The following is a 12,191-nucleotide window of genomic DNA, read 5'->3' as shown; positions in this document are numbered from 1 at the left end:
ATCAGCAGAGCTGTTCTCACTGACAGGAGAAGGGGCAAAGGCGGGCCACTGGCGCCTTAAAACCAGCTGCTCTGGGCAGATGGGGTTTGCTAACCATGGATGGTAGCTCATCTACGAGAGGGAAAACTCCGATTTCAAATCTCCGCTGCCTTGCAGCTATACCTGCTCACGGAAAAGGCTTTGGGAGTAAACCCCGAGGAAAAATCCGGAAGGGGAGTCCCGAAGGTGGCTGACTGCTGTACCCAGCACTGGCACGGCAACTCCTGCGACACTGCTGTACCAAACTCCTGAGGCCACACACGTTATCACGATACCAAGTGATATGAGCATGCCTCACTTAAAGTAAACTCAAAGTTAGACCCACATTTCAGGCTCCTGTGTCTTCCTTACAATCAATTTGATATTTTGAAGTTACAAAACATAACACCTACCATTAACTGTGGGGTCCATGGGCAGCAGGTTGGGAAACCCTGCTCTGCAACTTTTGTCCCTATGTTGCTACTGTTCTCTTAGCCATGGCCTTCTTTTGCTTTCTCCACCACTCCAACCCTCCTGTTCTCTCTTTACCATACCTACTCACTCTGTCAGTCCCTCTATTTCTCCCTCTACCCCTCTCATTCTCTCTTGTTACTATAGGGTTGATGCTATCGAGATCATCAGCAAGAAGCCTAATGAATTCTGTCACATCTTAGCTGGATGCTGCTTAACCCAATCGTGACATCCAAATCACCAATCAGACAACCCAGGACTGCCTCGTTCTCTGTCTCCCACTGTTGGCTTGGGTCAAATACATTTTAAAAAATGGGCACTGGGAGCCTTACACTGTAGAGTCAGGAAAAGAAGAGAAAGGTTGAACACTTCTTAGCAGAATATTTTGACAAGGCTCCTGTTTAACGATCATCTGTATTTCTGATAATAATTTGAACAAAAAGCTCAGGAAATCAGAGAGAGCAGTCACACATCCTAGATAAGTCATTCAGAATTCCACCTGCTTCCCAAAGCCACAACTCTCCAGAGAATAAATACATGGCAACTTATCCCTAGATCTAGAAAGAACACTTCAATTGAATAAATAAAGGCAAGAATCAAGAGCTCATTTTCATAATGAGTCAAATTTCAAGAGAGTATCATATATTGTCTGAAGTCCTGATGAAGGATTTCAGCCAAAAATGTCGACTGTTAATTCCCTTCCATAGATGCTGCTTGACCTGCTGGGTTTTTTCACTACTTTGAACATATTACTTTGGATTTCCAGCATCTGAAGAATTGCTTGTGAAATAATATATTCACCAGCATTGGCACCATATCAAAGCTGGTCAGTTGGAAAGGCACCCAGAAATGCTTTAGGCAGTTTGAAATTATTGAAGGGCTGCTTTACGCAGTGCAATCCTTTGTACTCAAAGCAGGAAAATTAAGCCTCGCCATTGTAGTTCTTCAATCCACAACGGCCCGTTGAATTTTTGGTCAATGGTGATCCACTGGATTGACAGTGGGAGATGTCACTATGGTAAATAGTGACAGATATCTAAAGTAGGTGACAAGATCCTCTCCTGGGAGAGGGTCATTGATATGCCCTTACGTGATGTGACTATTACTGGCCACGTAGCAAATGCTATATGTCCATTGCGGCTTTTTGTTGAGAACGTGCTAATGGAATTCGATATCGTGCAGTCATTAGCAAAATTCATTCACAGCGTTATGGCAGACGGGAGGAGATGAATGATAATACCCAGTGCGTCTGGTGATACGTGCTGTGCACAGAGCCCAGCCAGCTTGGTCTGCAGTGGTGCTGGCAATCGACATTAGAAGCGTCCCATCCAGGACATTGTTTGCACCCTTCTTACTTCCAGTGCTGTCTCCGTGTTATTCATCGTGGAGGAACCAGATTCATTGCCCGGGGCAGGACTGTGAGAGGTTCTCAGGACAAGATTTCACATGCGATCTGGACTTAATGCTGAACACATCCAGGGCCACTCCACCTCTAGTGAGCCTATTCGGCCAGTGGGTCAGGCTGAATTGAGAAAACGTGATGGAGGGCTCGGAACAAGATTCTGCGGCTATGTCAGACCTTTGCTCGACCACTCCTGACACCCTGCCCCCCCCACCCCAAAATGTTTGCAAGGATGATACAAGGCCGACTGGGTTGGGAGCAACATTTTCCACATTCAAATCTGGTGACTAGATTAATGATAGGATTATAAAATAAGTAAAGGTTAGCTTAATTTGTCAAATGTGCATTGAAACACCCAGTGAAATGTCTAATTTGCATCAAATCAAATCAGTGAGGAACGCACTGGGCAGCCACACTTCCAGCACCAATGTGGCACACCCACAAGTGACTTACCCTAACCGGCATGTCTGTGGAATACGGGAGGAAACTGGAGTATGCAGAGGATACCCACGCGGTCACAGGGAGACATTCAAACTCCTTACAGACATCGGTGAGAAATGAATCTTACAGCCAGCATTGTGCTAATCGCTATGCTACCATAGCACCCACAGATGCCTGATTGCCTACAGCTCTGCTTCAACACAGGAGAAATGGTGCAATACAGTGACTTACCAGGCAACCTCAGAGGGCATGGACGTTGGCCCAGCAAAGCTTCACACATTACCAGAACCATCAGGTCAAAGAGAAAGTACTTGGGACAATGCAAGCACCTGATCACTTAATGCAACAGGCTAAACGAGCCATGTTTGGGATTTGACAGCTTAGAATCAGAATCAGACTTTAATCGCCAAGTACCTGTACACATACAAGGAATTTACTTCCGGCAGATGTTGTCTCTCTGCTCATAACAATAATAATGATAAACATAAATGAAAATATAGATTATACATACAAGTAGTGCAATCCAAGTAATAGTTAGCCGACAGTTAACCGGCAGTTAACTGTTCAGCAAAGTGACCACAGTAGGGACAAAACTTCTCCAGTGCCTATTAGTCTTAGTCTGGAGGGATCTGAAGCGCCTACCAGACGGAAGCAGTTCAAACAGTCCGTGCACAGGATGGGAGGAGTCCTTTATGATGTTCCCCACCCTCTTCTTCAACCTGGAAGAGTACAGGTCCACAATAGAGGGCAGGGAGGCTCCAATGATGTGCTCGGCAGTCCTCACTGTGCGCTGTAGTCTGGTTCTATCCTGCTTGGTGGCGGCTCCAAACCACACAGTGATGGAGGTGCACGGGACAGACTCAATGACTGCAGTGTAGAACTGCAGCAGCAATTCCTGAGGCAGACCATATTTCCTCAAGAGCTGCAGGAAGTACATCCGCTGCTGGGCCTTCTTCAGGATGGAGCTGATGCTCTGCTCCCACTTCAGATCCTGAGAGATGGTGGTTCCCAAGAACCTGAAGTTCTCCACAGTGGACACAGGGCTGCTGAGGACTGTGAGGGGGGGACATAACGGGGGGGATGTCTCCTGAAATCCACTATTATCTCCTTTGTCTTGAGCGTGTTCAGCTCCAGATTGTTCCGACTGCACCAGAGCACCAGTTGGTCCACCTGCTTTCGATATGCAGACTCATCACTGTTCTGGATGAGTCCGATGACGGTGGTGTCGTCTGCAAACTTCAAAAGCTTCACATAGGGGTTGGAGGAGGTGCAGTCATTGGTGTAGAGGGAGCACAGCAGTGGAGAGGACACACCCCTGGGGGCGCCGGTGTTGGTGATTCGAGTATCCGAGGTGACCTATCCCATCCTTACCTGCTGACTTCTGTTGGTCAGGAAGCTGTAAATCCAATCGCAGAGGTCAGGTGGCACAGTGAGGTGAGACAATTTGGAGCAGAGGGTATGATGGACAATGCTGTTAAACGCCAAACTGAAATCCACAAACAGCATCCGAGCATAGGTCCCAGGACGATCCAGATGTTGCAGGATATAGTGCGGTCCCAGGTTGACTGCATCGTCTACTGACCTATTTGCCCGGTAGGCAAACTGCAGGGGATCCAGCAGGCTGCTGGTGAGGGTCTTCAGGTGGTTCAACACCAAGCGTTCAAAGGATTTCATGACCACAGATGTCAGTGCGACAGGTCTGTAGTCGTTCAGTCCTGTGATGGTGGGTTTCTTGGGGACCGGGATGATGGTGGAGCGCTTGAAGCAAGTCGGAACCGCACTCAGCTCCAGAGATCTGTTAAAGAGCTGAGTGAAGATGGGAGCCAGCTGATCAGCACAGGCTCGTAGACAGGAGGGGGAGACCCCATCTGGGCCTGGAGATTTTCGGGTCTTAAGTCGCTGGAACAGTCGACATACTTCTCCTTCGCTGATTCTAAGCTGTGATCTAGGGGGGCTGGGCAGAGATGGTGGGGAGGTGATTGCAGTGATTGGGGGATGAGTGCCAGTGAGTGATGGTCGAGGGAAGGCAGGAAGAGAGACCGAAGAGGGGGGAGGAACAGGTGTAAGATGGACCCTCTCAAATCTACAGTAAAAGGTATTAAGGTCGTCAGCCAAAGCTTTGTTAACCTCAGCGGGGGGGGGGGGGGTGGGGGGTAGTGCGTCTCCTGTAGCCAGTGACCTCCTGCAGGCCTCTCCACACCGACAATGAGTCGTTAGCTGAGAAATTATTCCTCAGCTCCCGTAATCATAAAAATCCACAAGAACACTGGTGATCAGCAACTCAATACCAAGAGGTGGCCTGCTCTGCGTGGACGACTGATGGTGACATAGAATGGAGCTCCACAGAAGCCACTCCTCTGCCCATTTACATGAGGAAATCTTCCCTAATGTGACTTTCTGAATCCAAGAGAAAAATGGAGTGCAATGAGAGGACCAGAGAATTAGGGGGAAAAAAGCGAGATCACATCACAATGATCAGGCAGAGATCCCACAACCGAACCCCACGTTGCCACAACTACCCCTTCACTTATGTTGTAGCCCATGAATTGCTAATCAAAAACCCCCAAGTTAAGTATGATTTAATTGCTCATTGCAAGTTTGACAGTGTTTGCATCACTAATGCCATCTGACTTTGTATAAGGAATATAGTCACAGGATAGCATTGCAGAATTCCAATCCCCTTACAGAATTTCAAAGCATCAGTAGCCCATTAATCAGAACTGACTATGTACCTCTCCCGAGTCACCTGCTTCAGACATCTTGGTCACCGTGGTCTCACACTCCCCGATAAAGTCATGTCCTCCGTCATTATCATAATCGTAGCAGAGAATCTGGAACAAGAATGGCGGATTAACACCTGCGCAAGTCAACTGATTAACCAGCATTGATTTGGATTCTGGCCTATGGTGGCGATGAGCAGCAGGTGTTTCAGGTAACTATCTCTCAAACATAGAAACTGGACTGAAGAAAACTCGCCTGCGCCTTTTAAAAAATAAATAAATAGTACATTTATGACTTGGGCATGAATTGCAGTGAAGGCACAGATTTTCTGATGATGCCCCACCAGTTTTGTTTCCGTGCTTAATAGCTATGTGATTTGTGTAAACGGGTGTGGGGTCAGTGTGGGGAAGCTAAACTGGAAATCTGCCGCCATGATTCACCCGAGTGTTGTTATCGTTCCCCTCGTGCATTTTGCATGCATTACAGCAATGTGCAGAGCACCTATCATTAACTGAACAGCTGAAATAGAATCAAGATGACACAATTTGCGGATACTATTTCTACCTCAGTTCCACAAGAAAACATCAAACTAGGAATAGTTAAATAGATGACAAGAGACGTACACTTATAATGCCCAGTGGCTATTCTACCCTTTTGCTATTTTCAGTGGCAGCAAACCTAGGAAAAGATCAATTGGTACCTGGGCTGCATTGTTATACCCCTCACGTGACCCAATTACCTGTCGGGACAATACCATGTTTTTGTGACACTCTAGTCATTTGCTCTCAAAGAACTGGTCATGCAGGGGAAAGAGAACATACTTGTTTATTGTGAGCTTTGGGAAGTAAAGCCTTGTGAAGATGATGGTGTTGAAATAACGAAAGGGAAATCCTCCCCAACATCAGGAGGAGCAGTAACCGGGGAACACAGTTGCTTGTAAGAACAATAGGAGAGGCGAGGAGAATTCTTGTCTATGCAATGAAGAATCTGTACTGGACTGGGTGGAAGGTAGTAGATACAGATACAGCTATGACCTTACAGATGAATGGGGGGGGGGGGGGGGGTTGAGACAAATTCATGAAGGATATGTACACATACTCAGTAACCACTTTATCAAAGGCCTCCTGTACCTAGTGAAGTGGCCATTGAGTGTGTGTTCATGGTCTTCTGCTGCTGCAGCCCATCCACTCCAAGGTTCGACTTGTTGTGCGCTCAGAGATGCTCTTCTACACGCCATGTTGTAACATGTGGTTATTTGAGTTACTGTTGCCATCCTGTCAGCTTGAAGCAATCTGGTCATTCTAATCTGGCCTCTCTTATTAACAAGACATTTTCACCCATTGAACTGCTGCTCACTGCAAGTTTTGTATTTTGCATCATTCTCTGTAAACTCTAGAGACTGTTTTGTGTAAAAATCCCAGAAGATCAGCAGTTTCTGAGATACTCAAGCCACCCCATCTGGCACCAACAGTCATTCCATGGTCAAAGTCACTGAGAAGATCACATTTCTTGCCCAATTTGATGTTTGGTCTGAACAACAACTGAACCTCTTGAACATGCCTACGTGCTTTTATGCATTGAACTGTTGCCACATGATCAGATATTTTGCATTAATAAAGTGCACAGTTGTACCTAATAAAGTGGCCACTGAGTGCAAGCACAAGGCTTTGGGGAAAGAGCAGAGATCTAGGAGCAATTGAACAGCCTTTCCAAAGACCAGGCTTTGGAACGGTGGTCCAATTGGTTCTCTTCTGTCCTGTCTGATGAATCTTATAGAATTTTTTGCAGATGTAACTAGTAGAGTGGATGGGGAGAACCAGTGGATGTGGTATATTTAGATTTTCAAAAGGCTTTTGACAAGGTCCCACACAAGAGATTAGTGTGCAAACTTAAAGCAAATGGTATTGGGGGTATGGTATTGATGTGGACAGAGAATTGGTTGGCCAACAGGAAGCAAAGAGTGGGAATAAATGGGATCTTTTCAGAATGGCAGGCAGTGACTAGTGGGGTACTGGAAGGCTCAGTGCTGGGACCCCAGTTGTTTACAATATATATTAATGATTTAGACAAGGGAATTAAATGCAGCATCTCCAAGTTTGCAGATGACACGAAGCTGGGCGGCGGTGTTAGCTGTGAGGAGGATGCTAAAAGGATGCAGGGTGACTTGGATAGGTTAGGTGAGTGGGCAAATTCATGGCAGATGCAATTTAGTGTGGATAAATGTGAGGTTATCCACTTTGGTTGCAAGAACAGGAAAACAGAATATTATTTGAATGGTGGACGATTAGGAAAAGGGGAGATGCAACGAGACCTGGGTGTCATTGTACACTAGTCATTGAAAGTGGGCATGCAGGTACAGCAGGTGGTGAAAAAGGCAAATGGTATGTTGGCATTCATAGCAAGTGGATTCGAGTATAGGAGTAAGGAGGTTCTACTGCAGTTGTACAAGGCCTTGGTGAGACCACACCTGGAGTATTGTGTGCAGTTTTGGTCTCCTAATCTGAGGAAAGACATTCTTGCCATAGAGGGAGTACAAAGAAGGTTCACCAGATTGATTCCTGGGATGGCAGGACTTTCATATGAAGAAAGACTGGATCGACTGGGCTTGTACTCGCTGGAATTTAGAAGATTGAGGGGGGATCTTATTGAAATGTATAAAATTCGAAAGGGATAGGACAGGTTAGATGCAGGAAGATTGTTTCCGATTTTGGGGAAGTCCAGAACGAGGGGTCACAGTTTAAGGATAAAGTGGAAGCCTTTTAGGACTGAGATGAGAAAAAACTTCTTCACACAGAGAGTGGTGAATCTGTGGAATTCTCTGCCGCAGGAAACAGTTGAAGCCGGTTCATTGGCTATATTTAAGAGGGAGTTAGATATGGCCCTTGTGGCTAAAGGGGTCAGGGGGTATGGAGAGAAAGCAGGTACAGGGTTTTGAGTTGGATGATCAGCCATGATCATACTGAATGGCGGTGCAGGCTCGAAGGGCAGAATGGCCTACTCCTGCACCTATTTTCTATGTTTCTGTGTCATTCTGCAAGGGCAGGTAGGTACAAGGCTGTTCTAACTTCAAACAGAAAAAGAATGGCACTCTGGTGGACGAGACACAGGGAGTAATTCACAGGAAACAACACACTGAGGTATCTAGAAATAGCATAAAATCTATCAAAACAGAGCTATGTAAAAACTGACCTGCAGTGTTTTTGTCTTGCATAGCACTGCATGTCTTATACGTAACCGTGTCAAAACTAATGCAAGTTTGAAGATTGCTATTGTGAAACTTCAGATTACCTTTATGTTTTTGTCCACATGACCGTCACACAAGGACACAAGCGGCATGCTGAAAGGCTTCCAGACAGGGTCGAGGGTATTCTTTATAACCTGGAAGACCAACAAGAGAATTGCAGGCAACTATACAACCCACGGCCGCCATCTATCACCCTCTTCCACAGGGTTTCTATGAAGTTGGTCCAGCCATTCTTAATCTCAGGCGAGCCAGTGAACACAATTTTAAAATTCTCATTAAGAGGAGGATTCTGAGTTAACCAGATTGTCCACTGAATTGAGCCTAGTCACAGCTGAGCTTTTTGATTCAAACTGCCTGAATAACGAGTCTCGGGATAAGAAGCTATCCTCTTCTCCATGCAGTAAACACACAGTAGCAGATGCCAAAGCCTTGCTTCTGAAATTTAGCTCCATTGATTTGAAAGGAGAATGAACGAACGAACACACACACACACACACACACACACACACACACACACACACACACACACACACACACACACACACACACACACACACACACACACACACACACACACACACACACACACACACACACACACATTACTATTACTGTACATAACCAAAAATCAACCTTTACCACCTACAAGAGAAAATCTGCAGATGCTGGGAATCCAAGCAACACAGACAAAATGCTGGAGGGACCCAGCAGGCCAGGCCGCGTCTAAGGGAAAGAGTAAACAGTTGACATTTTGGGCTGCCTAGTCTGCAGTCTGTGCCGATTTTGCTGACGTAGACTGGCACGACAGAGTAGCGGTTAGTTTCAGGCTACTGCAGCGCCAGCAGCCCGGGTTCAATTACTCCCACTGCCTGTAAGGAGTTTCTACGTTCTCCCTGTGACCACGTGCGTTTCCTCCGGGTGATCCGGTCCAAAGATTGCATGGAAGGCTAATGAGCCGCGTGGGTGTAACTGGGGCACACAGGCTCATTGGACCAGGAGTGCCGGTTACTGTGCTGTCCCTCCAAATACTGGGAAGGGGTTGGGGGGGTTCACAGAGAATGGATGAAGAGGACAGACCAACCACTTGGATTTAAAAAAGGGAAAGCTTCTGATTGCTGGCAGGTAATCTCTCCTGGAACTGCGCTTTCACAGACAAATGTGAGAAGATGTAATTAAGCTTGGCAGCCGTGCCCTTCCAGTCCAACAGGCTGCCAACATCAGTCATAAGACTAATCCCTAAATAATTTGCCAGTTGGGCAAGACACTGAGGAGCTTGTAACATCTGTAAAACCAGATGTTACAGGCATCAGGAGGGGAGAAAATTGATAAAAGGAAGTGAATTTTGGATTACTAGCAAGTGCAAAGTGAATGAGTCCAACAGGAAGGCAACACATGATTGTAATGTGGCCAGGTTTTGAGACAATGCAGCAGAATAAATACCATTCTTCCGTTCAGGTTTTGGGTTTGGTGCTGGTACTGATAACCACATCAAAGGTGGAGCAGTGACAACCTGGGCCCCAGAACAATGGTGCGAGGAGTGGGCCAGATAATATGCTCGAGAGGGATAATAAATCAGCCAGGATCAACTCGATTATGATCTTAACAGCAAAGCTGGCTTCTGTCAAAGGATCACATTTATTGCATATTTTAAGGTTAAACCATTAAGGAAATCTTTGAAGTGTAACTCACAGTGGGAGTAGAAGTCAGTCTTGGGTGGCAGAGCTATGTGTGACAATACACTCTGACCAGTTATCACTGAAATCAGTAAAGTGGAATACAGATTCAAAAGTGTAATAGGCAGCCAATTTCAATTTCAATTGCCTAATGACCAGGCTCCTTTTTGCCTTTGTTAACATGATAAACCAAACCTGCTTTCTAACTGAATCTGACAACAGAGTTAAGTTTTCTTAAAAGGTCAGTCCTTGCTGATGTGCTGTCCTCAGCTTGAAACATGTTTCAGTCTGGATTGGCTATGCCCACACCTCTTAAATACCAACACTGATCCAAATTTCATTCTCAGGATGGAAAATCCTATGTAAGTGCTTAGGCCAAGTGTTGGAACTCAACATTTTAGGAACAGCTTCTTCCCCTCCACCATTAGATTTCTGAACAGTCCATGTAGTCCAACCACCTTGTTATTAATTGCACAATTTATTTTGTAACTTAATTTTTGTGTCTTGCATTGCACTGCTGCTGTAAAAAAAACTAAAATTCTGGACCTCTGTCAGTGATAACAAACCTGACTGAACAGTATCCAGTGAAGGTGCAGAGGGATCTAAATTGTCAAGGGATCAACACAATTGCATTTTTTAATCAAAGGTCCGCAGCAGTCTCCATAATTTTACTCAACTCAGATTTGCCTGAAAACATGGGTTCAAATCCAGCCCAGACAACCTGGGTTAAATCTCGTCGCTAGCTTTGAAGACTCCACCCAAAACTGCACAAGTCAACGCATGGGTTGAAATCTACCACAATCCACCACCTACAGACAAACTCATTCAGTGATCTTGATGGTAGTGGGTGTGGGAAAGGAAAATAAACTCAACTAAGCTTTTCAGCTCAGGCCAGTTTCACTCTGCGTTTTTCACTCTATTCAAAGCAAGCAGATTTTTAATAGTAAAACTGCAAACACCATCACCTTCAAAGCACAGACAATCGCGCTGCCAAACATCAACCTCAATTAAATCACAGGAATCTCCAGTAACCTGTTTGATCAATCCTAGCTCTCAATGCAAGAGTCATGAGGAGAGGCGGACAGACTTATCTGGCCAGACTGGAATAATTTTCCCTCTTATTGACAATTCCTCTCATAAATACGAGTTCACTTATTAAGGTGACACCGAGAGAAGCAATGTAAAAATGGAGTTGCACTAAAATGAGAATTGTCTCACTTGACCTTTACAACAGAACCAGGAAACAATGAAATGATTCATATGCAAAAAAAAAGTCCTCCACACAAGGTGTGATTTTAAAAAGGATTGTATATCATATGTGTCTAACATGACAGAAATTGTAACCAGGTATGCTTGTAATTGGCACATTTAAAATATATAAGCAGTTATTGTTCCCTCCTCAGTATGAGCTATTTGGCAGCAGTACACGATGCTTGTTATTGCCACAGTTAATAGGATTGTGTGGGTATTGTTTGCTGTGGATGAAGCACTAAGTAAGTAGTGTAATAATAGCTCATTCAGTAAATGCCAGCAAATTCATTTGAAGGAGCATTTAGGAAACTCCAGAAAGTCCTGGCTTATGCTCTAGCCTGAGCTGTTGAAGTGATGACAGTCATTTTCTTCCAGGCGCAAAGAACCAGACCCCTCGTCACCCCCACCCCATCCATGCTGTCAAGACGCTTACTCAGTTCCTCCCCCTTGTCTGCATTTGGCACCTAACCCTCTAAACCTTTCCCATCCTAGTGGTATTCTACGTGCCTCGATCACTTCCTCTGGCAGCTTGTTCCATATGCATGTGGAGACACTGACTCTCAAAGCAAGCAAATTAGCAGTGTGGTGGAACAGAGAGCCTTGGGGTCCTCCTTCAGCGATCCGCCAAAGCTGTTCAGGCAGCGTACGGTTGTTATTGGTCGGGAAATTGAGTTCAGGAGCCGGGAGGTAATTTGCAGATCTATAAAACCCTGGTTAGACCGCATGGAGCATCATGCTCACTCCTGGTTGCCTCATTGTAGGAAGGATGTAAAAACTTTGGAGAAGATTTACCAGGAAGCTGCCTGGATTAGAGGGCATGTCTTAGACAATAGGTTGAGCGAGCTAAGGCTTTTCTCTTTGGAGCGAAGGAGGATGAGAGGTGACCTTTTAGAGGTGTACAAGATGCTAGGAGGCATAGATTGAGTGGATCTATTACTTAAGGTAGAAATAGCTAATAAGAGGGGATATA

The 12,191-nt window shown here is 45.5% G+C and overlaps 1 protein-coding gene across 3 annotated transcripts in view; it reads right to left on the bottom strand.

The window, feature by feature from the left end:
• cpne2 (copine II) overlaps positions 1 to 12,191 on the bottom strand; it is a 251,142-nt gene that overhangs the window by 175,942 nt on the left and 63,009 nt on the right. For all 3 annotated transcript variants that reach the window (XM_059992684.1, XM_059992683.1, XM_059992685.1), the window contains 2 exons: positions 8,342 to 8,431; positions 5,065 to 5,163 (listed from right to left, as the gene is read on the bottom strand). In XM_059992684.1, coding sequence (XP_059848667.1) covers positions 5,065 to 5,163; positions 8,342 to 8,431 — 189 coding nt within the window. The remainder of the gene's footprint in view (positions 1 to 5,064; positions 5,164 to 8,341; positions 8,432 to 12,191) is intronic.

Source organism: Hypanus sabinus, chromosome 17, assembly GCF_030144855.1.
Source record: "Hypanus sabinus isolate sHypSab1 chromosome 17, sHypSab1.hap1, whole genome shotgun sequence".
Classification (NCBI taxonomy): Eukaryota; Metazoa; Chordata; class Chondrichthyes; order Myliobatiformes; family Dasyatidae; genus Hypanus; species Hypanus sabinus.
Note: the sequence above shows the minus strand (reverse complement) of the source record. Positions and strands in the feature narration are given on the sequence as shown.